This window comes from Oncorhynchus kisutch, linkage group LG18 (assembly GCF_002021735.2).
Source record: "Oncorhynchus kisutch isolate 150728-3 linkage group LG18, Okis_V2, whole genome shotgun sequence".
Classification (NCBI taxonomy): domain Eukaryota; kingdom Metazoa; phylum Chordata; class Actinopteri; order Salmoniformes; family Salmonidae; genus Oncorhynchus; species Oncorhynchus kisutch.
In genome coordinates this window covers 61,155,934-61,181,403 of record NC_034191.2, presented here as the reverse complement: position 1 = coordinate 61,181,403, position 25,470 = coordinate 61,155,934, and the positions used below count along the sequence as shown (strand labels likewise).

Genomic DNA, 25,470 nt, shown 5'->3' with positions numbered 1-25,470 from the left:
AAGTGAACCAAAATGCTGTTGTGTTATCATACAATTACCGTAGTCGAGTGTCATCGCATTTGATGTAAAGCATGAATATAATTGAAAGAAAGCCACAGGAGCTCAAATCAGGTGATTGTCTCTCAGTTTCCTGAGGTGTATGGAGCCGGAGGAAGGCGTAAGAGCGCCTTGGCGCTGCGCTGGGAGGCTGGGGAGTTTGCCGAGTGAAGAACAGAGTACAACCCGCAGTCACTGGTGAAAATATTGTCTGTCCACTTTCAGCTGAGTTAGACTTAATGCAGTGCTGCAAACTCATGTTTGTTTCATGTTGCGACATTTAACCACATTTGCTGCTTCTGTAATGTTATGGATTCTCTGGTCCAAGTGCCAGGAAATAGTATTGTGTGTTCGCCCGCCAAGATGCCTGAATGTAAATGAATGTAATGTTTAGTCCACAGAAGCTAACATTTTATGAAATTTTAATGTGAGCAAATCTGAAAACATATTTTGGTGTATTGTCTTGCTAAAAGGAAAGAAGCTTATATTTATTGTACTTTCGTACTGTGTTTTCCAGAAATATTGGTGTGGGCATATAACATACTGTATGATACAACACTATAACATGTAACTTGTATCAAAAAATATATTCAATCAGTTGCTGAAATCTGAGATATGTTGAACGGACATTATACACCATGTGAAATCATGTTTGATTGAAATACATTTAACATTCCCTTAAAAGCTGGAATCCTTAATGGTGAAACCACCACATCCTTTTGCGATACTTTAAAAACAATAACGGCGATTGGCAGCCAGTGGCGCCGTTTCCCTTATTACGGATTCCATGTTTAAAATAAAATACTATTTCCAGAATCAAAAAGGAAAAGAGTAAAAAAAAAAATGCTTATTAAAAATACAAATAAACTTTTCTATATTGTGCATTTCCCTACAAATGTCAGATGTTTACAATTTTCAAAGGAGGAAAATGTTTCTGCTTTTAAATAATTATTGAGGCAGAGTATTAAACAAGCTCCATTTTTTGAGAATTGCCATTTAACGCTGATAATAGAGTTCATGAAACAAAAAAGAATTGACATTGTTTCATTAAGTATGTTTGTATGCTTACTTGTTACTGTTTTGCTTATACAAAAATCACCAGTATTGCTTGCTAGCATTTTAAATTGTGTAAGGAAATTACCTAAAATAAGAGAGAGGCCACTTTATTACATTATTTTTCAGGTGATTTTCCTTTTATTCTTACTGCAAGTGTTCAATAGATTAGTGCAACAATAAATACCACGTATGAATACATTTGTTCAAAAGTCTTTATTTTAATGATGGGGGGGAATGATTTATAGAGTATCTTAAGATGATGTAACATATTTATTCAAATAAGCAGACAGATTTAGTTCTTAAATACAAATGTTGTTCATCCATTTACCATTTTTTAAGGACACGTTTTAATATGTTCAGTGGAATCTTAAAAAGGAAATGGCACTAGTGTGTAAAAAAGAGCAACATGGCTTAATTAAGTAATACATAATCTATACTATTATTGTCTACAATGACCCCTAACAAGGAGCATGTGATTCCCAGTCACACATTTCTTATTGTGTTTAGGAGAACAGACAAAAACCCAACATTTCCCACGAGGAACACAGCCAAGACAATCTTTTTGAATCGAGATACCTGAAAGAAAGAGTAAAAATAAAACCAGTGTGGACAAACTTATTATAAAAGAATACTTCTCAAAAATATATCCAAAATATATGTAGTTTATACATTTATTTCAAGCTTACCTTTCTCTGTCCCTCACTATCTGAGTGAGTACCCAGAATCTTTTCTTCGTCCTCAGCAAGAGTCCTCCCTGTACAGAGGTTAGAGATTTACCACAAAGTTCCAGTATTCAGAATACATAGAGACATTTGGCTTTCTGTGAGACTACTACATCCCTGAAAATAACTATTCAATATATATTTAAACCTTATATACACATTACTGTAAGAGAAATACGTATTACTGTAATCAAGGAAGACATCTCAACAAGTGAAAAAGGATTTTACATACTCAAGTCTGTCGTTATGAAGACTAGTGTTTTTTTGTTGTTGACATTTAAACCTGCTTAGCATTCCTGCCCACGCACCAAACAATTTGTTTTCAATTCTCTTCTATGCTTAATGGAATCAGACTGTGTAATTGATTTGTTCCCTCCAAGCAAAACAACATTGATTATTAAACAGTCAAATAATTACATTGTTATAAGGTCTAATTCAGCAGTTCCAGAACCAGGGACATATTAAAAGTTAACAATTGTTGGAAAGAATAGGAAGTGGGAAAGGAAAGAACAGCATGGAGAAGGTTGTCATTGTCAATAATAATTCATTCTTAAAAAGATTTACCTGAATAAATCAAAAGAAACCAACCTGTTACGATGACTACTTTACTGTGGAACTCAAGTAGCAGGTCTACCAGGACTCCCCAGACAACGCAGCCTGCCAGGACACCAGTGGACCAGGGGCCAGGGAGAAGCAAGGCCTGCTGCTGAATACCCAGGAAGATGGCCACAACTACAACAGGAGAGATACTGGGGTTATGATTGACAGGGTAGAGAAGGTTGTTGCAATCACTAGGTTTGGGTACACCATTGTTGCTGTTGCAGTCATTGTACTAAACATTGCTTTTATTGTTGGCATCATTATCCGTATATCAAGATAATAATCATCTTCATCATCATGTCAACATTGTTAAGATTAAGATGAATCTCTAACCTGCAAGTACCCGTGCAATAGTGCCTGTTCCCAAATGCATCCAGTTGAATATGTACCTTCTGTGGAAAGACCGTAAAATACAGCATAGTTGATTCCTGGATCCTGCTACACAATATAGATAGCTAACATGTTTGACGGATCTCAGAAACGGATCACTGTAGGGGGATTTAGGTTGTACCGTGAGGAGTCTGTGGCGGGTCTGAGGAGGGCCATGATAGGCTGGATAAAAGATAGAGCCATGACAGTACAGCCCAGGTAAGGGTGGGAGCCGGCATGCTGATGGAGACAGCGCAGAGCAACAGTATTACAGTACAGAATTAGACACAGGAGAGGTGAACAACAATATAGGTATCTGGGCAAACACTATATAGGTATCTGAGCAAACACTAGAACAACACTACAGGAACCTCTGAACAACAGTGGAAGATAAGAGAGGAGAGGATCAACTCAATGGATACAGGGTACAGAAGTCCCTGTAAATAACAGGAATTGACTTGGCACACAAGATACAGTCAACCTCAAAATAAAATAAATATCTTAGAATTTTTGGCAGTTATACTAAATTGGTCTTCCAGCTGACTCTGTAGCACTTGAAGGGAAGGGTGACCTCTAAATGGTCACTGGGGGGAATAGCACCAAAATGTTAATATATATTTTGGCAGGACGCAAAGTGGACAAATGTTTGAAAAAGCCTTCCTTAAAAAGATAAACAGATGCAGATAATTTCAACCATCGATCAATGTCACTCCAACAAATTATTGTTCTCCCATACATGCTTACGCTGAAGTAATGCTAGTTATTCAGCTTTGTAAGTCAGTGATAATTGGTTACTTGGCTCAACTACAGCACTCAACATTCTCACTCTTGTCCTTCTCTGTCCAGCAGGGCCAGAATGACTAAGGCAGACAGACAGCTTGGTGGAGGAGGCAGCATGAGAGAAAAGGGAGAACATGACACACAGCTGAGTGGTGATGATTCAGTTCTAAGACAGACATTCAAATAAATTTGATTCTAAGACACACAGGCACTCAAGCAGCAAAATTATAATGACACAATATATGGCCAGCCAGCCAGAAATACTGACAGACAGATGGAGTGACTGACTGTCAGATGTGTAGCATGTGGTGATGACCGAGGGAGGTATTCCAGTCTTACCCTGCTCCAACCGCCTCGGTAGATGAAGGGTAGTGAGAATCCCACACAGGTAAGGAGCACGGTCAGGGTCATCAAGGCTCGGTGCACCTATAGAGACATTCACAAAATCCTACATCATCACCACCATGGTGAAAATAGGGTTGAAATAACACTCGTTTTCAGGAGGAAATTCAGAAATATGGTGGTTTGAGCATTATCCTTCACTAACTCATCTCTGATAACAAGCCTTTAGAATTAACCAAATATATTAATCAAGACAAAACACTTTAAACAAACCGCCTTTACCTGAAACCATAGTCTGCGTCCAAATAGTCTTGTTTCTGGCCAGTCGTGTTTGAAGTAGCGTGCAATGATGACCCCTGTGGTCACTGTCGTCATCCAGGCCACAAGCATAAACACACCTGGGGATACAGAGGGATACACACTTAGTTCTCTGTGTTTGTATGAGCCAGACATATACTGAAACAAGTGTATGGAACTTAAGTGTTAAACGAGTGTTATATTAAGTAATGAAATGTGTGTCTTTGTTGCAACTCTTCCTATTCAAACAAGGCAGGTCATAAAAGGCTCATCTTTCTGTAAACTACAGGCTTACCATGGAACTTAATGAGCAGGGGAGACCTGGAGCCAGCTAGATTCTCGGGGAGACCTGTGATGACTGTCTGATGAGTGGATATCAGAGGCTGCCGGTCATGTCTATAGATCACACCTTAAGATGGATGGATGGATGGATGAAGATAATGTCTATGTCTGGGACCATCACTAGATCCAGCACTGCCAGTTAAGCACTGTGGTAAATAGATGTTGGAACTATTTACCAATGTTTTATTATTGGCACGTGATTCACACATATGGCGGGTATGACTACTGTACTAGATAATCACAGCTTAAACCAGAAATCTCACGTACAAAACAGCAGTGAGCTCGTTCAAAACACTTGGCACAGCCTAGCCCACACCTGAGTCAACAATGAGGGGTTGAGGTCAGGAATGTTTAATCTAGCCACAGTAGATGTCAAGTTCAGTACCAGCATCTACAATATATCTGGCACAATAGGAATAATCAATAATATGTATGAGACTATAGTATAACACCAAAAGTTGGTAAACAAATAGGAAAAGCATTACATAAAGACACATGGTCATACCATCTTCAGCCCTCCCGTGGGCTATGAACAGGAAGTAGCTCTGGTCCAGGCTGAACCTGCTCTCAATCTGACGGGGGAGGAGTATGTCTCTACGGAAACGACACTGAATGACCCCATCTGCCAGCTGCCAAGCTGTGTCTGAAAGAACATTCTGGAGAGAACACAAAAGGTCATAGGTCAAAGATCAGTGAGGTACTATAGAGGTCAATCTATGAAACAACCATCTAAAACAAACAAGCAACACACAAATAACACAAAGAAAAACATTTCACAAAACTATTATTTCATATTTTATCAGAACTTTGCAAAACATAAATTGTGTATACCTCAGAGGCCAATTGAGGATGAGCTCGGCCAGAGACATATGCAGCATTGATGTCCACACTGTCCCCATCTCTCACACACAGGTATACATCATCATTCCCCTACACATAAATACAAAACTCAAATGAGTTACAATTATATTGTAAGGCTTCATAAAATGATTTGGCATATCATTTAAGTCCACACAAGCTCCAAGTGGTTATAGAATACTTCTTTGGTAGTCTTTCTGGGGTCATACCAACCATCCATTTGTCCAGCGACAAGGCGAAGGACAGGTATCCATGAGCTGGTCCACTGAGCTCAAACAGCACAGTCCGCGCCTCTGGAGTGAAGGAGAGGAAAAAGCACAGGGGGTCTCTGCCTGGGTCGCATCCCACAGGGTCACGCAGACAGGACTTACTCCTACCACAACCCTCTGAGCTGAACTGAGGAAGAGAGGGTTAAATTCTCCATCACCACCACACATAATCATCATCCACAGCCTGTCGGTCAGCGTAAACATTATGCTGATTCATCCTCAGTCTCTTCTCTCTATACTTAGAGACAATCCTGGTGGTTAGTGACTCACAGGTCTGGTCAGCGCAGACAGAGTTGTGGTCACAACAGCAGTAGTGGTGGTGGTGGGGGTGGGGTTTGGTGGTGGAACCCTAGTCGCCCCATTCAGAGACACCACCGGCCCTGGGATCTGCACCCAGTAGACTTTATACTTCTGCACCACTGTGGCCCTGAAAGAACAATGTAATGATATTATTAAGTCATTTAGCAGAAGATTGTTTTTATCCACAGCAACTTACATAGCTGTCAGCATTGATTCAGTACAGCATCAACAACACCTTAGCAATAGAATGGAAGAATATCACATTTAGCGACTGGCATAATGAGAATAAAGGAGATAATTACGCACATAAATTGGACACCGGATGGGGGGTTTTTTGGAGCCTCCCACACGGCCTGTATCTCTGTCTTCTTGGATTTGCTGGTGTGGCTTACTGCAGATCCCTTCAAAATGACAGGGTTGCTTATCATACAATAAACTTCTCTTACACAGTACTAACTCCATTGGAGGTGTGTGGCTGAGACAAGTAGCATCTTGTCTGTTTTACTAATGATATGGCTGGTGAAGGTTGTTGAGGACAGCATGATATTCAAACGCAACCGAATAGTAATTCCAGACAGCCAGAGCTTTACAATACTTAGCTTGTGTTTCCAGCAATCATGTAGTATATAATTGAGGTCGGGTAACATCATCTCTACCTGTGTGTGGCCACAATGTAGGAGCTGTGACTCAGAAGGGTTGAGGAGGCTGAATGATCCAACAGCCGGACCGTCCGGGTTCCCAGCATCCCTCGCTTCAATCAGGAAACCTTTGAAGGAGATGCTCCCAGATGTGGGAACAACCCGTAAGGTCACTGTTAATAGAAAGCAAAAAACTCAAGACATTTTCATTTTTCCATTGTCCCAACCCCCCCAAGACACACAAATACACACACACCCAAAGAGGTAGGAGGAATGGGTAAGACACAGTGCAGCACCCCGGGGAGCAGTTTTGGGGTTCATTTACTTGCTCAACGGCACACTGGCAGGAGATGGTTTCTAGAATACTAAACTTTTTCAGTTAAATATGCTCTTTGAAATATTCCAGGGAATATGGATGAGAATGAGCTATTTTGCGAACTCGGACACATTTACACCAATGTGAACACTAATGTTGATATCCCTATATAAAACCAGAAACAAATATATAGTAGGCTACCTGTGATATGGTCACCAGGGCTGAATGTGGGTTTGTCCAGGGTGATGTTATAAGGGGCAGGTTTAGAGCTGGAGTCATGGCCATGCTGTGGTGTCATATCTCCGCACGCAGGAGACACTTTTCCATTGGCGAAGCCAGAGGCCGTCTTTATTAAACACACAGCCACCACCACTAACAGGAGATGTGGACCCGGCATCTGGAAAGACAAGACAATACAGAGGTTATAATGAAGGTTATGAAGATCGAGTTTGTATGAGAGTTCAGGGTCATACAACATACTGTAACTGACTAATGGCATTTTTGGTCATGGGTAGACCTATGCTTATTCTGGTTCTCAGCTAGCTTGCAATTTTAAAAACATTTAAAAAAAAAATTTTTTCCAAAAGACAAAATGATTCTTAGGCTACTCAATAGCTTACACATAGGCCTACAGTATGGCGCCAGAGAGGATGGAAAACCATATTGACTTTATTTGAAGGCACTTCATAAAGAAAGAGTGGGAAGAGGAAAATGTTAGTTGACTTCCGATTTACAGTTGTGTGAGGATGTGGCCTATCGCCATCCTTCCATTAGGCCTAATTGGGCTAATGTCTCCCCTTATATTCCTGCTATTGCACTGATTTGATTGTCTACATGTTACTTCATCTAAGCCCAAATGTTACCTATTATGCTGGAGGATTACCCCAGTATTTATAACATCACAATAGCCATTGTGGTTGGAGATATGCAAGGAGTCTTTCACCTTCCTTTGTTTGGTCCACGCTCACAGTCATATCAATAATTACACTAGCATTTACACTAGCATTTACACTAGCATTTGATTTAAGGTCAGCCAATTATGCCTTTTGCAGTCTTTAAAAGCCAAGGAATTTCTAACTGTATAAATTCAAATGGATTGCTCATTGTGAAAAAATGTTTGGTGTGTCCAATAGAGAGCAATAGTAATGGAGTCTTTTTGCAGGCACTAGCTCTGCCATGGTTCGTTTTAGTGATGCACTAATGCCATTTTTGGCCGATACCGATATTTAACATATTTAGCATTCTAGTACAGTTAAATAGTTACACACACACACACACACACAGCGGTCTAAGGCACTGCATCTCAGTGCAAGAGGCGTCACTACAGTCCCTGGTTCGAATCCAGGCTGTATCACATCCGGCCGTGATCGGGAGTCCCATAGGACGGCGCACAATTGGCCCAGCGTCGTCTGGGGTATACCGGCATTGTAAATAGGAATTCGTTCTTAACTGACTTGCCTAGTTAAATAAAAATGTCACTCACACACACACAGAGAGAACTAAAATATATTTTCTTGGCATTTACGTATATCCCCATTACCAGTAAAACATAATCAAAACCTATATTTCTTTCATTTACTTGCTGTGCTGTTTCATTGTTCATTTGTTCAGTCGTTTCATTCTCAACCAGGATTTCTCATTCTATGGAACGCCGTTTGGGTCTTTGCGTGTCAAATAACATTTCACGTGTCAATTAAGCTTGTTGACCAATCAGGACCTGGATATGACTGCATGTCACATTTTAACATTTAAATTTAACGCGTTCATACTTTTAGGTAGTTGTTACACATTGATTACACTGCATATGTCATAACGATTCATCGATACGTATGCTATGATGCTGGTAAAGTTGTCTCGCGCACCCACAGTGCTGGTCAATAAAAAAAACCTTGCTAGCGCATGGATGCAAACAATGTTCTTCCCCAAAAACATAGCAAAACAACAATCTGTTTTAGTAGCTATAGTTTGCTAACTATATAGCTAGGTGTAATCATCTAAAATAACCATAATTTATACTGGATGTATTATACTTTAGAATTGCATTGGGGGCATACTTATTCCACTGTACAGCCTTACCTATGGATTGTGTATCAATGACATGGGGTATCAGTCTACTCAGTGACACCCAGAGAACATTAGTGTCGTAGCTCTTATTGCGGGACTCTGAAACAACTGAATTGAGCCACATTTTTTGTCAACCTGTGTATTGTCAACCTATGTGTACAGATGATGGTGCCGGAGGGTAGGGTTGCGGTCTTATTGGCTCTCAACCAATCCTGCTATTTTGTTAGTTTTTTCACGTTGTTCGTAACTTGTTTTGTACATAATGTTGCTACTACCGTCTCTTATGACTGAAAATAGCTTCTGGCCATCAGAACTGGGATTATTCACCTTAAAATTGGACGAGGAGTTCTTCTTTAAGGAGTCGGACATGAGGGATATACTGCAGACACCCGACCAGGCTCAAACCCCGTGATTCGCTGGAGAAGGAAACTGAGATTGAGGCAAAAGATCAGGGTGCCTTGTGAGGATCAGGCGACGAGTGACTTAATCTGCCCTTGCCTTCCGTTCTGCTAGTGAACGTTCAATCGCCGGAAAATAAATATGGCGAACTGAAAGCACGTATATCCTTCAAAATGGGACATTAAAAAACGGTAATATCTTGTGTTTCACCGAGTCGTGGCTGAACGACGACATTAGCATACAACTGGCATATTATACACTATCTGCAAGACAGAACAGCAGCCTCTGGTAAGACATGGGGCAGGGGCCTATGCATTTGCATAAACAACTGCTGGTGCACGATATCTAAGGAAGTCTCAAGGTTTTGCTTGCCTGAGGTAGAGTATCTCATGATAAGCTGTAGACCACACTAACTACCTAGAGAGTTTCTGTATTTTTCGTAGCCGTCTACATTTCACCACAGAGCGAGATTGGAACTAAAACCACATTAAATGAGCTATATTCCACCATAAGCAAAAAGGAAAATGCTCATCCAGGGGCGGCGCTCCTAGTGGCCGGTGACTTTAATGCAGGGAAACTTAAATCAGTTTAACCAAATTACTATTAGCATGTTAAATGTGCAACCTGAATGAAAATATTCTAGACCAACTTTACTCCACAAACAGACGTGTACAAAGCTCTCCCTCGCCCTCCATTTGGCACATCTGAAAATAACTCTGTCCTCCTGATTCCTGCTTACAAGCAAAAATGTAAGCAGAAAGCACCAGTGACTCAGTATATAAAAACAGTGGTCAGATGAAGCAGATGCTAAACTACAGGACTGTTTTTCTAGCACAGACTGAAATATGTTCTGGGATTCTTCCGATGGCATTGAGGAGTACACATCAGTCACTGGCTTTATCAATAAGTGCATCGAGGACGTCGTCCCCAGTGACCATACGTACAGACCCCAACCAGAAGCCATGGATTACAGGCAAAATTCACACAAAGCGAAATGGTAGAGCTGCCGCTTTCTAGGAGCTTATAAAAAAATCCCGCTATGCCCTCCGACGAACCATCAAAAAAGGCAAAGCATCAATACAGGACTAAGATCGAATCCTACTACACAGGCTCCGATGCTCGTCAGATGTGTCAGGGCTGGCAAACTATTACACACTACAAAAGGGAAGCACAGCAGAGAGCTGCTCAGTGACACAAGCCTACCAGACGAGCTAAATAACTTCTATGCTCGGTTTGAGGCAAGTTACACTGAAGCATGCATAAGAGCATCAGCTTTTCCGGATGACTATGTGATCATGCTCTCCGCAGCCAATATGAGTAAGACCTTTAAACAGGACAACATTCACAAGGCCACTGGGCCAGACTGATTACCAGAACATTTCATCCGAGCATACGCTGACCAACTGTCAAGTGTCTTCACTGACATTTTCAAATCTCTCCCTGTTGGAGTCTGTAATACCAACATGTTTCAAGCAGACCACCATAGTCCCTGTCCCCAAGAATACTAAGGTAACCTGCGCAAATGACTACCGACCCGTAAGCACTCACGTCTGTAGCCATGAAATGCTTTGAAAGGCTGGTCATGGCTCACAACACCATTATCCCAGAGACCCTACTAGAACCACTCCAATTTGCAAAATGCACCAACAGGTCATGCAATCTCGATTGCACTCCACACTGCCCTTTCCCACCTGAACAAAAGGAACACCTATGTGAGAATGCTATTCATTGACTACAGCTCAGCGTTCAACACCATATTGTCCTCAAAGCGCATCACTAAGCTTAGGACCCTGGGACTAAACTCCTCCCTCTGCAACTGGATCCTAGACTTCCTGACCTGCCACCCCCAGGTTGTAAGGGTAGGTAAAAACACATCCGCCACACTGATCCTCAACATGAGGGCCCCTCAGGGTGCTTGCTCAGTCCCCTCCTGGACTCCCTGTTCACTCATGACTGCATGGCCAGGCTCAACGCCAACACCATCATTAAGTTTGCTGATGACAACAGTGGAATAAAGAGATGATTGTGGAATACAGGAAAAGGAGGACCGAGCACACCCCCATTCTCATCGATGGGGATGTAGTGGAGCAGGTTGAGAGCTGCTCCACCAAGTTCCTTGGTGTCCACATCACCAACAAACTCTTCCCACTATCATCCAAGCACACCAAGACAGTCGTGAAGAGGAAACGACAAAACCTATTCCCCCTCAGGAGACTGAAAAGATTTGGCAATGGTTCTCAGATCCCAAAAATGTTTTACAGCTGCACCATCGAGAGCATCCTGACGCTGTAGTCACCGCCAAAAGGTCCTTCTACAAAGTACCGACTCAGCGGTGCGAATACTTATTTAAAATGACATATTTCTGCATTTCATTTTCTATATATGTGCAAAAAATTCAATACAATTCCCAACATTTCTAAAAGCATGTTTTCACTTGATCATTATTGCGTATTGTGTGTAGATGGGTAGATGGGTAAAAAAAAAAAAAAATGAATTCAGGCTGTAACAAAGTACAAAATAAAGAAAAACAATTACGGGTCAACATCTAAATATTGCTCCCAGCGTTGAGCAAAGCTCAGAATGCTCATATTTTTGATCTGACTGAGTTCTAATCGCACCTGCCTCTTTGCAAAAGAGTGGAATCATGAACAGTGGTTTGTTTGTTTGTTATGTTCGCCTGCGTCCCCTAATTTGCCTTTTTAGCAGCACATTCACCACTCTTTTAAACGGCTAACTACGCACTCTCGCAGCACAGGTCGAGGGAAACGCGGAACGAACTACCCAAGATCACAGTCGGCTCAATAGGCAAATAGTCTAGAAGTGACTATGTTTTGCAAGATGCCAGACAAAAGGCCATTTTAAAACCGTCCCACGACTCCTAATGTGTCTACAGACATCCCAAACAAACAAAAAATTACTCTCGGAGAATGAGTGCACAAGTAGTAAATAGTCACTTATAGATATTTCAGTCAGGTGGGTATCTGACGACAGACCTCTATTACAGTAATGTTGAAGGGCTCTGGCTAGTATTACTTAGCCAGCTAGAAGGATGAATTAAGAAGCTAACTTTACAGAGAGTATGCTACTGAGACAGACGGTGATGTGGAGCTCAGTGGAGAGGCTGAGGCAGGCTGCGATGCATGCAGGAGGAAGCAGATATAGCCCTTGGTTCACCCCAGACTTGACTACCCTTGACCAGCCCAAAAACATCCTGTGGCGTTCTGCATTAGCATCGAATAGCCCCCGCGATATGCAACTTTTCAGGGAACTCAGTCTGTTAGGAAAGCTAAGGCTAGCTTTTTCAAACAGAAATGTGCATCCTGTACTACCCTCTGGAGAGCCTTACGGTTATGGGCGGAGCAGTTGTCATACCAGGAGGTGATACAGCCCGACTGGATGCTCTCGATTGTGCATCTGTAAAAGTTTGTTTTAGGTGACAAGCCAAATTTCTTCAGACTCCTGAGGTTGAAGAGGCGTTGTTGCGCTTTCTTCACCATGCTGTCTGAGTGGGTGGACCATTTCAGTTTGTCCATGATGTGTACGCCGAGGAACTTAAAACTTTCCATCTTCACTACTGTCCCGTCGATGTGAATAGGGTGGTGCTCCCTCTGCTGTTTCCTGAAGTCTACGATCATCTCCTTTGTTTTGTTGACGTTGAGTGTGAAGTTATTTTCCTGACACCACACTCCGAGGGCCCTGACATCCGCCCTGTAGGCCGTCTTGTCATTGTTGGTAATCAAGCCTACCACTGTAGTGTCGGCTGCAAACTCGATGATTGAGTTCCAGGTGTTCATGGCCACGCAGTTATGGGTGAACATCACATCTGCTAACCATGTGTATATGACCAATAAAATTTGCTTTGATTATTATTAATTTTTGATTCAACCTCTCTTTCGTATTGTCTGAGATCTCCAAAGATTGGAAAGCTGCCACGGTCATCCCCCTCTTCAAAGGGGGATATACGCTAGACCCAAACTGTTATAGACCTACAGTATATCCATCCTGCCCTGCCTTTCTAAAATCTTCGAAAGCCAAGTTAACAAAACAGATCACCGACCACTTCGAACCCCACCGTACCTTCTCCACTATGTAATCTGGTTTCCGAGCTGGTCATGGGTGCACCTCAGCCACGCTCAAGGTCCTAAACGATATCATAACCGCCATCGATAAAAGACAGTACTGTGCAGCAGTCTTCATCGACCTGGCCAAGGCTTTCAAATCTGTCAATCACCGCATTCTTATTGGCAGACTCAAAAGCCTTCGCTTCTCAAATGACTGCTTCGCCAACTACTTCTCAGCTAGAGATCAGTGTGTCAAATCGGAGGGCCTGTTGTCCGGACCTCTGGCAGTCTATGGGGGTGCCACAGGGTTAAATTCTTGGGCCGGCTCTTTTCTCTGTGTATATCAATGTCGCTCTTGCTGCTGGTAATTCTCTGATCCACCTCTACGCAGACGACACCACATTCTGTATACATCTGGTCCTTCTTTGGACACTGTGTTAACAAACCTCCAAACAAGCTTCAATGCCATACAACAGTCTTTCCGAGGCCTCCAACTGCTCTCAAATGCAAGTAAAACTAAATGCATGCTCTTCAACCGATTGCTGCCTGCACCCTCCCACCCGTCTAGCATCACTACTCTGGACGGTTCTGACTTGTAGACAACTACAAATACCTAGGTGTCTGGTTATACTGTAAACTCTCCTTCGACTCACAAATCTAGAATCGACATCCTATTTCGCAACAAAACCTCCTTCACTCATGCTGCCAAACATACCCTCGTAAAACTGACTATCCTACCGATCCTTGACTTCAGCAATGTCATTTACAAAATAGCCTCCAACACTCTACTCAGCAAATTGGATGTAGTCTATCACAATGCCATCCGCTTTGTCCGCTCTATCACAAGCCCCATATACTACTGCGACATGTATGCTCTCGATGGCTGGCCCTCACTACATATTCGTCGCCAAACCCAATGGCTCCAGTTCATCTATAAGTCTAGGCTAGGTAAAGCCCCGCCTTATCTCAGCTCACTGGTCGCCATAGCAACACCCACCCATAGCATGCGCTCCAGCAGGTATATTTCACTGGTCATCCCCAAAGCCAAACACTTCCTTTGGCCGCATTTCCTTCCAGTTCTCTGCTGCCAATGACTGGAACGAATTGCAAAAATCACTGAAGCCTTATATCTCCCTCTCTAACTTTAAGCACCAGCTGTCAGAGCAGACACAGCTAGTCTGTAAATAGCACACCCAACTACCTCATCCCCATATGGTTACTTATCCTCTTGCTCTTTTACACCCCAGTATCTCTACTTGCACATCATCATCTGCACATCGACAACTCCAGTGTTAACGCTAAATTGTAATTATTTCACCTCCATGGCCTTACCTCCCTACTCTTCTACATTTGCACACACTGTACATAGATTTTTCTATTGTGTTATTGACTGTACATTCGTTTATGTGTAACTCTGTTTTTGTCGCACTGCTTTGCTTTATCTTGGCCAGGTCGCAGTTGTAAATGAGAACTTGTTCTCAACTGGCCTACCTGGTTAAATAAACGGTGAAATAAATATTTTAATTTTTTTTAAAGCAGAGAGAGAGAGGAAGCAAGCACAGAGAGCGAGGTTGGTACAGTGGTTCCCAAACTTGGGGTCTGGGCCCCATTTGTGGTCCCCTGAGAAATTCTGCACTAATCTCATCAAACATGTTAGGAACATAAAAAATATATGTTTCAGTATGAACATCTTCCCTATAGGACTACATTAAAATGCAATCAAAATGCAAACAATAGAGACCTAAAAATGTCATGTTTTTGTTTCGTCGCTGATGCTACATGTCAGTGTGAATCATTTATCATATTTCCCCCTTTCAAGGGTATAACATTACAATTGTATAGATAGGCTTTGTGTTTTTTTTGTAAATCGACTGAAGTGAATGAATCTAGAGCAGCCAAGGTGATAATGGCTGGGGTGATTTTTTCTTGTGTTTGCTGTTCTCCAAATAGCATTGTAACGTGTTTTTTTGTTGTTGTGTAGCAATGCAGTAAATTAACTTCAAACAAATATTTTTTAAAGTTATTCTTTCCGGATCTCACTAAAACTCAAACCCTAGTTATGGCCCTCGCAAGAAACCAGTGTCTACATATCTGAAAACAGAGCATTTCTATGAGAAGAAAGATCCTATAAAATGCTTCTCTGCGTCATCACGGGGTAGGATTAAGAGCAAAAAGTGTTTTCAAAACCTGCAATGAGTTTCTAGAAAGAGGGTTCTGGCTTCGCATGATGTAGAACTTTTTTTCTTTTTACACAAAACATAGAAAATGTGCAGTTTTCAAATATGTAGACATTTGTTTTGTGATGGAGATAACCATTAAGGTTGAAAAGTGATGGAATTGCCCTTTAAAAAGGAAAAATCTACAAAATAATTATCTTTTAATATTTTTTTCATTAGTCTACTATTGAGACAGTTAAAAAATGTTTTGCAATTCAGCAGTCAAGTTTTCAAAATATAGGACATTCAAGAAGCAAAGGGAAATTTACCTCATCAGTCTGCTACAGATAAAGAAAAACTGAGCTGGTTGTCACAGATAACAACAAGGAGTATTCTCATGACTTGCCCAAGAATGTTATCTCGAGGAGCCTACTCTTACTCCTTAAGGTCCAATGACCTTATATGTTCGTTTCAGAGGTAGACTGACTCTGACACCCAAAAACTCTTTCTAAACTCGAATTGATTCTCAATTGCAATATGGTTCTAGAAACAAAGCCCTTTACTTTCATATTACATCAAAATAACTTCACAAATGCAAAATATACACTGTTCTAACAGGCTTTATCACAGTTGCAGCCGACATTATTTATCCATTTACAATATGCTTCTGGTGACCTTCTTCCATTACGGTGTGAATACCTTCAGAAAGTATTCTCACCCCTTGACTTTTTCCACATTTTGTTGTGTTACAGCCTGAATTGAAAATAGATTCAATTGAAATTTTGTCATTGCTGGCCTACACACAATACCCCATAATGTCAAAGTGGAACTGTTTTTAGAAATGTGTATAAATGAATACAAAATGACGAGCTGAAATGTCTTGAGTCAATAAGTATTCAACCCCATTGTTATGGCAAGCATAAATAAGTTCAGGAGTAAAAATGTCACAAAATAAGTTGCATGGACTCACTCTGTGTGAAATAATAGTGCTTAACATGTTGTTTGAATGACTACCTCATCTCTGAACCCCACAAAGAAAAGCATAAATGGGATATCCATTTGAGAATGTTGAAGTTATTATTTACACTTTGGATGGTGTATCAATACACCTAGTCAAATCAAATCAAATGTTGTGTCAGATGTGCCAAATACAACAGGTGTAAACATTACTGTGAAATGCTTAATTACAAACCCTTAACCAAAGATGCAGTTCAAGAAAGAGTTTTAGAAAATATTTACTAAATAAACTAAAGTAAACATTTTATTAAAAGTAACAACAAAATAACAATAACGAGGCTATATACAGGAGGTACCGGTACCGAGTCAATATGTGGTGGTACAGGTTAGTTGAGGTAATTTGTAGGTAGGGGTAAAGTGACTATGCATAGATAATAACAGTGAGTAGCAGCAGTGTAAAAACAAAGGGGGGGGGGGGGGGATTTTATGAATTGTTCAGCAGTCTTATGGCCTGGGGGTAGAAGCTGATAATGAGCCTTTTGGACCTAGACATGGCACTCCAGTACCGACTGCCGTGCAGTAGCAGAGAGAACAGTCTATGACTTGGGTGACTGGAGTCTGACAATTTTTTGGGCCTTCCTCTGACACTGCCTAGTATACAGGTCCTGGATGGCAGGAACCTTGACCCCAGTGAAGTCCTGGGTGCAATGCACTACCCTCTGTAGTGCCTTGCGGATGGATGCCGAGCAGTTGCCATACCAGGCGGTGATGCAACCGGCCAGGATGCTCTCGATGGTGCAGCTGTAGAACTTTGAGGATCTGGGGATCCATGCCAAATCTTTTCAGTTTCCTTAGGGGGAAAAGCTGTTGTCATGCCCTCTTCACGACTGTCTTGGTGTGTTTGGACCGCAATAGTTTGTTGGTGATGTGGACACCAAGGAACTTGAATCTCTCGACCCGCTTCACTACAGCCCCATCGATGTTAATGGGAGCCTTTTCCTGTATTCCACGATCAGCTCCTTTGTCTTGCTCACATTGAGGGAGAGGTTGTTGTCCTGGCACCACACTACCAAGTCTCTGACCTCCCTATAGGCTGTTGGAGTTGTGCCTGGCCATGCAGTCGTCAGTGAACAGGGAGTACCGGAGGGGACTAAGCACGCACCCCTGAGGGGTCCCGTGTTGAGGATCAGCAGAGCAGATGTGTTGATGCCTACCCTTACCACCTGGGGGCAGTCCGTCAGGAGGTCCAGGATCCAGTTGCAGAGGGAGGTGTTTAGTCCCAGGGTCCTTAGCTTAGTGCTGAGCTTTGTGGGCACTATTTGTGTTCCTTTTGTCCATGTGGAAAGGGCAGTGTAGAGTGTGATTGAGATTACGTAATCTGTGGATCATTTGGGGCAGTAAGCGAATTAGAGTGGGTCTACTATCACTACAAAGTGTATCACTACAGAAATACAGGCGTCCTTCCTAACGCAATTGCCCGGGAGAAGAAGGAAACCGCTCAGGGATTTCACCATGAGGCCAATGGTGACTTTAAAACAGTTACAGAGTTTAATGGCTGTGGTAGGAGAAAACTGAGGATGGATCAATAACATTGTAGTTACTCCACAATACTAAATGAACAGACAGAGTGAAAAGGAGGAAGCCTGTACATAATAAAAATATTCCAAAACAAGCATCCTGTTTGCAACAAGGCACTAAAAAACTACTGCAAAAAATTTTGCAAACAATTACATTTCTTTTTTTCTTGAATAAAAAGTGTTATGTCTGGGGCAAATCCAATACAAAACATTACTGAGAACAACTCTCCATATTATCAAGCGTAGTGGTGGCTGCATCCTGTTATGGGTATACTTGTAATCGTTAAGGACTGCAGAGGCAAAATTCCAAAGAAAAAGCTGGTTCAGTCTGCTTTCCACAAGACACTGAGATGAATTCACCTTCAGCAGGACAATAACATAAAAATACAAGGCCAAATCTGAACTGGAGTTTCTTACCAAGAAGACAGCGAATATGAACAAGTTATAGTTTTGAAATAAATCTGAGTGAAAATCTATGGCAAGACCTAAAAATGGTTGTCTAGCAATGACCAACAACCAATTTGACAGAGTTTGTAGAATGATGCACAAGCCAGGTGTGGAAAGCTCGTATTAAGACACTTACTCTGAAAAACACAGCTGTAATCGCTGCCAAAGGTGATTCTGACATGAATTGATTCCCCTTACTACTTATGTAATCAAGATAAATAAAACACTAGTCATATATATATATATATACACACACACACACACACACATAAAATGTTTTTTTATATATATATTTTTTACAAATGTTACAATTTTATTCCACTTTTACATGAGTATGTTGTGTAGTTCATTGACAAAAAAAATACAATTAAATCAATATTAAACCCACTTTGTAAAACAACAAAATGTGGAAAAGTAATGGGGTGTGAATACTTTCTGACACTGTAGCTAATTAGCACAGGTGTTCGCGTGTCTTCCGGTTGTTTGTCTTTCGTAAACGTGCGCTGTAACGTGGAGATATGGCCATGTGGGAACACTAACCCTAAATAAGGTGTGTAGTAATTTAACCTTTTTTTAATGCATTATTATTTTTCGATGATATGAAAGATACGTTCCCAAAACCGAACGCAAGCGATCTGTTTTATTGTTCAGTACAAGCATCCGAGCTCTTAACAAAACTTCCCGCGCAAGATACTATACTGTGCGTTAAAGGTAGTTAGCGTCTTGCTTACCATTTAACTTTTTATTGTTATTTTAAGACAAAACCCCAAAAGAATACTGCTCACACTAACAACAGTAATATCTTATGGTGTTTTCTTAAGACGGTGGGAAGAGAAATGTTAATCGACGTCCCATTTACAGTTAGTTGGTTCTATCAGTCTGCTGTAGATAAAGAATAACTGAACTATGGTTGTTACAAAAACGAGTAGTCTCATGACCAACTGTAGTGGCTGCTTGAAACACGAGTTTACTGTTGTTATAGTTATAGCCTACAGGTCCCAGTAGGGTACATGTAACAATTTATTCAAACATAATATAAATTGTTAGACAAATACATAATGCGTAGAGCAGTAGCCTACAATATGTAGGAATGGGACCGATTTTGCCTTAGTTATTGAACCTTTTTTACATCTATACATTTAACTCACTGCCAATGATAGGCCTAATTCTAACAAAGCTACATTTGGCATTGAAAATTTCAGAAAATCTCATTCTTTAACATAATTGTTGATCAGTGAATCCATTGTATTCTAAATATGCTCGTCATTGACAGCCCAAACAATATTGGCAAATAAGACCAAAGCAATGATTCCTTTGGGTAAAATCTGAATGTGGAGGATGGGTCATAATAACCGACTGTGCTTACCTGCACACACACCACTGTCAAAACAAATATTTTCTTCTTGAGTGTGTTCTGTAAACTAAAGAAACCAAAACAATTCGCAATGCTCTCTTTTATATACGATTGTGTGAAGAACGGTAGGCTATATTACCTATTGCAGGACAGTAAGAATGTTTATCTATTTCACTCTTTAAAATAAAAAAATGTAATTGAGCATACCTTACCTTGTCTCACTCAACTCTTGAAACCAAATTCAAGTCCGTCGGCAAATAGCCAACGAAAAGGGGGGCTGTCCTTACTCAGTGAGTGTTGATTGGTTGATTTGATGTAAAGGCAAAGAGTATCTATTATATTGACAAGAGAGCCGAGTGACCGCTTGTGATCAATGAATGACGGCAGGCGAGATCAGGTAGGACCATTCTAGCCAATGAGAGGGCAGATAACCATATGAACAACAGGCACAACCTAAGTAAGACTGTGTCTCTTACCAGTTCATTCTGGTTTTGTATTCTGATCATGAAGTATAGTAGTCTGTCTGGCTAACTTGTGCTCGCAGGTCAGCTTCGCTGAGCAGTGCAGAGCTGTTGGGAAGGAAGTTGTTAAGGAAGTGAATTTGTGTTTATACAGGACCCCCCGCCCTCACCTACCGTTAACCAATCATGTCAATATGGCGCCCTCCGCATTGTTACAACATTTGAGAGACGCATAGCTATGAAGTAAAGAGCTCAATTTGGCCTGGCGTGCCTCGATGCTCCGCGATTGCGTCACACCATCCATACGGCGTATCCGACCACATGTCATATGTATTCTGTAATTTGTTGTACCTCCTATCATATGTTATCATTGTCTATTTATGTACTTATTGTATGTATACAGATTTTTCTTCATTGGTAATAAAAATAAAAAATATAAATAATTTAAATTTAAAAAATATATTAATTATTTAATTACAAAATACAAAGACCTTAAAAGAAACACACATATTGATTGTTTTAACAACTTTCATATTAGATGAATATACACTGCTCAAAAATATAAAGGGAACACTTAAACAACACAATGTAACTCCAAGTCAATCACACTTCTGTGAAATCAAACTGTCCACTTAGGAAGCAACACTGATTGACAATAAATTTCACATCCTGTTGTGCAAATGTAATAGACAACAGGTGGAAATTATAGGCAATTAGCAAGACACCCCCAATAAAGGAGTGGTTCTGCAGGTGATAACCACAGACCACTTCTCAGTTCCTATGCTTCCTGGTTGATGTTTTGGTCACTTTTGAATGCTGGCTGTGCTTTCACTCTAGTGGTAACATGAAACGGAGTCTACAACACACACAAGTGGCTCAGGTAGTGCAGCTCAACCAAGATGGCAAGCAGCAATTTCAGCAAATTGCAAATCATTGTTGGCTGACTGCAGCAGCAGTAGTACGGGTTCCACAAGCCAAACCCAATATAGTTGGTTACGAATGTTTGATCTTGAACAGAACTTACAACATAAATCAACATGTCTCAATCAAAATTGTACAGAAAAGAGTTGGACTCTGTACCTGAACAAATGTCAAATCATATTTTTTGCAGAGATGGCCAGTCAATTTGAGTATTTTTTTATTTAATTTATTATTATTTTTTGGCATACAGTGCCAAAAAAGATGCAACACTGTTTCTGGGTGGTCATTACAATAGCAATTTGAGTTGATGTTTTCCTTAAACTTCTTCATATAGTGGTTGGCAGGATAATATTTATGAATAATTTTTAAGGAAACTTCCTTAATTTTGTTACCAAGTAGGTATGTGTGTGGCAACATCCAAACTTTTTTCCAACAGATATTATCAATAAATCCATTCCAATAAGGCATGACATAATGTATAGATACAATATCCTGCTGAAGCAAGGATCGTATCGCTCTGTTGTTGAATGGACCAAAAGAGAAACAAATCTTTCCTACTGATGAGTCAACAGGGTCAATAGAAGGTAGGCTCTGAGGGTCAGGTCTTGACACGTTCCTGAATAACATAGCAACACCTGAGGGAATGGCATCTAAAACAATTGCAAAATCTTTAGGTGTTACAGGGACCTTGTAAAGTGATAAGAATTCTTTATAACTGAGTAAAAGACCCTCTGCATTTACCTGTTGGCTCACCAATAGGATATTATTTCGGAACCAATATAAGGTATATATGAGGTATTTTTATACAATATATCCCGATTATTCCATATATAATATCTGTTTGGAGAAAAATTGTGTTTATAAATTAAGGACCATGACAAGAGAACCTGCCGATGAAAAGCCGAAAGTTTCACTTGAACTTTGTCAATATTATAATTGCAAAACAACATGAAGTTAAGGCCACCAAAAGTAGAGAAGACATGATGAGGAATAACATTCCAGATAGAAGTGGGTCTTCTTAGGAATTGTTTTATCCAATTGATCTTAAAAGTATTATTTAAAGTAGTAAAGTCCAGAATATTCAGTCCACCATTCTCATAAGTGCTCATTACAACAGTTTTCCTAATGTAATGGGTACGGTTTCTCCAAAGAAAGTTGAAAAGCATCTGGTCTATCTCCTTGCTTATTTTACTGTCAATATATAAAGATAGAGCACCATATGTTAGTCTAGAGATATCTTCAGCCTTGGTTATTAGGACTCTACCTTTTAAAGATAAGTCCCTCTGTAGCCATTGATTTAGTTTCTTCTGGGTTTTTTTAATAAGAGGGTTAAAATTTAGTAAGCCTCTAGACTTCTGATCCTTTGTAATGGTTATGCCTAAATATTTAAGTTCTTCTTTTACTGGAATACCATAATATGAAGGTGTCACACAATCTTTGACAGCTATGAGTTCACATTTATTAATGTTAAGATATAGACCAGACGCGTTGGAAAAGGATTGTAGTATCACATTGATCGATATGGGAATTTGGTTAGCGTCATTCAGAAAAAGTGTAGTATCGTCAGCCAGCTGGCTTATAATAATTTCTTTACCAGCTATGGAAATACCTTGTACAGGAATATTATTTAAAGATTTTGCAAGAAGTTGGGTGATTAATAAAAACAGGTACGGAGAGATAGGACAACCTTGCCTAATTCCTCTCTTTAACTCAAATCTAGGTGAGGTGCCATGTTTCAATTTGATAGAGCTGTTACCATTTGCATAGAGCGTCTTAATAGCCTTGCAGAAAAATTCCCCAAAGCCAAGTCTCTCAAGGGAGTGGAAGAGGAACTGATGCTCTACTGTGTCAAATGCTTTATAAAAATCAAAAAAATAATATGAAGCTATCCTCAGTTATTAGGTCTGAGTATTCAAGTATGTCTAATACTAGTCTGACATTGTTAGAAATATGTCTGTTCCTCATGAAGCCAGGCTGTGTTTCATCAATGATTGCATCCAGGACTTCTTTAATTATTTTTGCAAGTAGTAAGGCTAATATCTTATAGTCATTATTAAGAAGACAAATTGGACACCAGTTATCGATGAGCAGCACTTCTTTTTTAGGCATAGGTATCGGTGTTATTAACCCCTGACTCATTGTAGGAGGGAGAACATTGTCTTTAATACTCTCTAAAAAAGACTTCAAATAGGAAGGGAGCTACTTGTTCAGAAAATAATTTGTAAAATTCTGATGTAATTCCATCAACACCTGGTGATTTATTGTTCTTTAGATGTTTGATAGACTATAATCTCTTCAACTTTGATGGGTTAATCACACTGTGTAGATTCTTTATCACTGATAGAGTGAACATTATTCAGTGAGTTAAAAAAACATATCTGTGGATTCCTGACAGTACGTAGAGCTATACAATTTTCTGTAAAAATTGCTACAGTATTTAGCTATTAATTTTTGGTCATCTGTAATAACACCATCAATGTTTAACTTATGGATAGTGTTATTTTTAGAGTGAAATTTCTCAAGTCTAAAGAAATAGGATGAATTCTGTTCTCCCTCCTCAATCCATTTTTTCCTAGATCTAATAAAGGCTCCTTCTGCTTTTAATTGATATATACTGTATTATCCCGTTTATTTTGTAACTCAATTAGTTCCATCTTCTCCTCCCCCAAGAGGTCGGCTGGGGACCTCTGAGAAAGGGAAGTTATCTTAATGATCACCTTTTCCTCCTCAGCTCTTCTGGTCTTAGCAAGATTACTACCATACTTTCTAATGTATTTGGACACCTCAAATTTAAAGAGCTCCCAGTTCTTGCAACAAGATTTTTCTTCACAAGCCCTTTCCCAAAAAGTGTGAGAGCAGATCTTTAACCTCAAATTTAACTATATCATTATTTAATAATGAGCTATTTAGCTTCCAGTAGGATGCTCTACCAAGGTTCGTATCAGGGGTCAATATTTAGATATCAATGTAGTCAATTTGAGTAACGTTAATGTGTATTCCACGTAATGACACCGTTTTACGTTATCACGCAATGACATCACAACGTCATTTAGCAACAAATCAACCTGCCCTGAAAATGAGTTGGCAACACTGGCAGTGAGCACACGGAAAAACAAGATGATTCACCTCTAGCAAAGAAACATGTTACTATTATGTTGCAACTATTGTAACATTTAAAATCGTTCATAGTTGCAATGTGTCGTTTCTTCTACCAGGGCTGAAGATATAAATAGAAATCTATATTTCAATACAGCCAAACAGTATTGGTGTTGTTTTTAGTAAGAGATCAACTATTATTTAACTTACTTTTGATGATTGTGGTCCCCAGGAAGAATTTCTCCGCCTTCTTGAACAGCTAATGGGGATCTGAATAAAAATCATGAACGTGTGTGAACAGCAATAAAAGCGACATGTATAGGCCTATGCTGTTCCTTACGTTTAGAGAGAGACATTTATGAATAGGCTACCGTGGCCAGTTACGTACATATGAAACCCATGGACACACATACATGCACGTAGGCTAGCCTAATGTATTTACGTTGTGCTGCAGGATAGCGTGTTCTTTCACACGGTGGCGTTATCTCTCATAACTTCGGTCTCTCCCCCTATTGAAGTGAGTGTCATGTAGGAATCTGGGGGCACCGCTTCCTGCTTGAAAAGGACACCCTAAAAAAGGAACGTCAAAATGGTTCGAAGCAGACAGACCAGAGTACTGTTCCTGAATGACATGGAGCGACTAGAGAGGACTCTGTTCCGACTAGAGCAAGGTATGTAAGGCAATGGCCATTCAAATCCTGGGCAACTTCACATTTGCACTTGCGAATAATACAAACAAAAACTACTGGGTATAATTTGTGGAACGTTCCAACAGGAATCTGTTCCAAAAACGTCGTACAAGGATGCCAACAAACAACGCATACAAAGTAGCATGACCAATTCACCTAGCTAACTAGCTGCAGAATATGCTTCAACTAACCACGTAGTTTATTCTTAACGTTTTAATTAACGTGGTGAGTGAAAAACATAATTAAATTGCCAACTGCAGTATCTTATTCTGCCGCTATACAACTTTGTATGCGTTGTTTGTTGGCAACCTTGTTATTTACGAAGTTTTTGGAACAGACCCCCCCCCCCCCCCCCCCCCAAAA

At 40.3% G+C, this 25,470-nt stretch overlaps 3 protein-coding genes across 11 annotated transcripts in view; 2 read left to right on the top strand and 1 right to left on the bottom strand.

Moving 5' to 3' along the window:
- Positions 1-1,290, top strand: part of palmdb (palmdelphin b) — a 41,526-nt gene extending 40,236 nt beyond the window's left edge. For both annotated transcript variants that reach the window (XM_020509099.2, XM_020509100.2), the window contains one exon: positions 127-1,290. In XM_020509099.2, the coding sequence (XP_020364688.1) occupies positions 127-207 (81 nt within the window). In that variant the 3' untranslated portion in view covers positions 208-1,290. The remainder of the gene's footprint in view (positions 1-126) is intronic.
- frrs1b (ferric-chelate reductase 1b) lies at positions 1,291-24,984 on the bottom strand. 7 transcript variants are annotated; one of them, XM_031796423.1, is made up of 17 exons: positions 24,861-24,984; positions 24,629-24,688; positions 7,127-7,322; positions 6,628-6,782; positions 6,278-6,372; positions 5,942-6,098; positions 5,616-5,798; positions 5,376-5,474; positions 5,050-5,200; positions 4,498-4,611; positions 4,188-4,303; positions 3,903-3,989; positions 2,926-3,023; positions 2,748-2,806; positions 2,403-2,546; positions 1,779-1,846; positions 1,291-1,668 (listed from the first exon to the last, which is right to left on the bottom strand). In XM_031796423.1, the coding sequence occupies exons 3-17, from the start codon at positions 7,320-7,322 to the stop codon at positions 1,576-1,578; spliced, it is 1,815 nt and encodes a 604-aa protein (XP_031652283.1). In that variant the 5' UTR covers positions 24,629-24,688; positions 24,861-24,984; the 3' UTR covers positions 1,291-1,575. The 7 variants fall into 7 exon arrangements, with proteins under 7 accessions (XP_031652283.1, XP_031652281.1, XP_020364692.1 ...); XM_031796421.1 differs by having other exon boundaries at positions 24,629-24,939; XM_020509103.2 differs by lacking the exons at positions 24,629-24,688; positions 24,861-24,984 and adding an exon at positions 20,417-20,532.
- The window catches only part of LOC109909980 (glycogen debranching enzyme), a 31,334-nt gene continuing 24,878 nt past the window's right edge, over positions 19,015-25,470 (top strand). The window contains exons 1-2 of one of the 2 annotated variants that reach the window (XM_031796418.1): positions 19,015-19,136; positions 24,937-25,089. In XM_031796418.1, coding sequence (XP_031652278.1) covers positions 25,008-25,089 — 82 coding nt within the window. In that variant the 5' untranslated portion in view covers positions 19,015-19,136; positions 24,937-25,007. Of the gene's footprint in view, positions 19,137-24,936; positions 25,090-25,470 lie in introns of those variants that run through there. The other variant, XM_031796419.1, reaches the window with a different exon arrangement.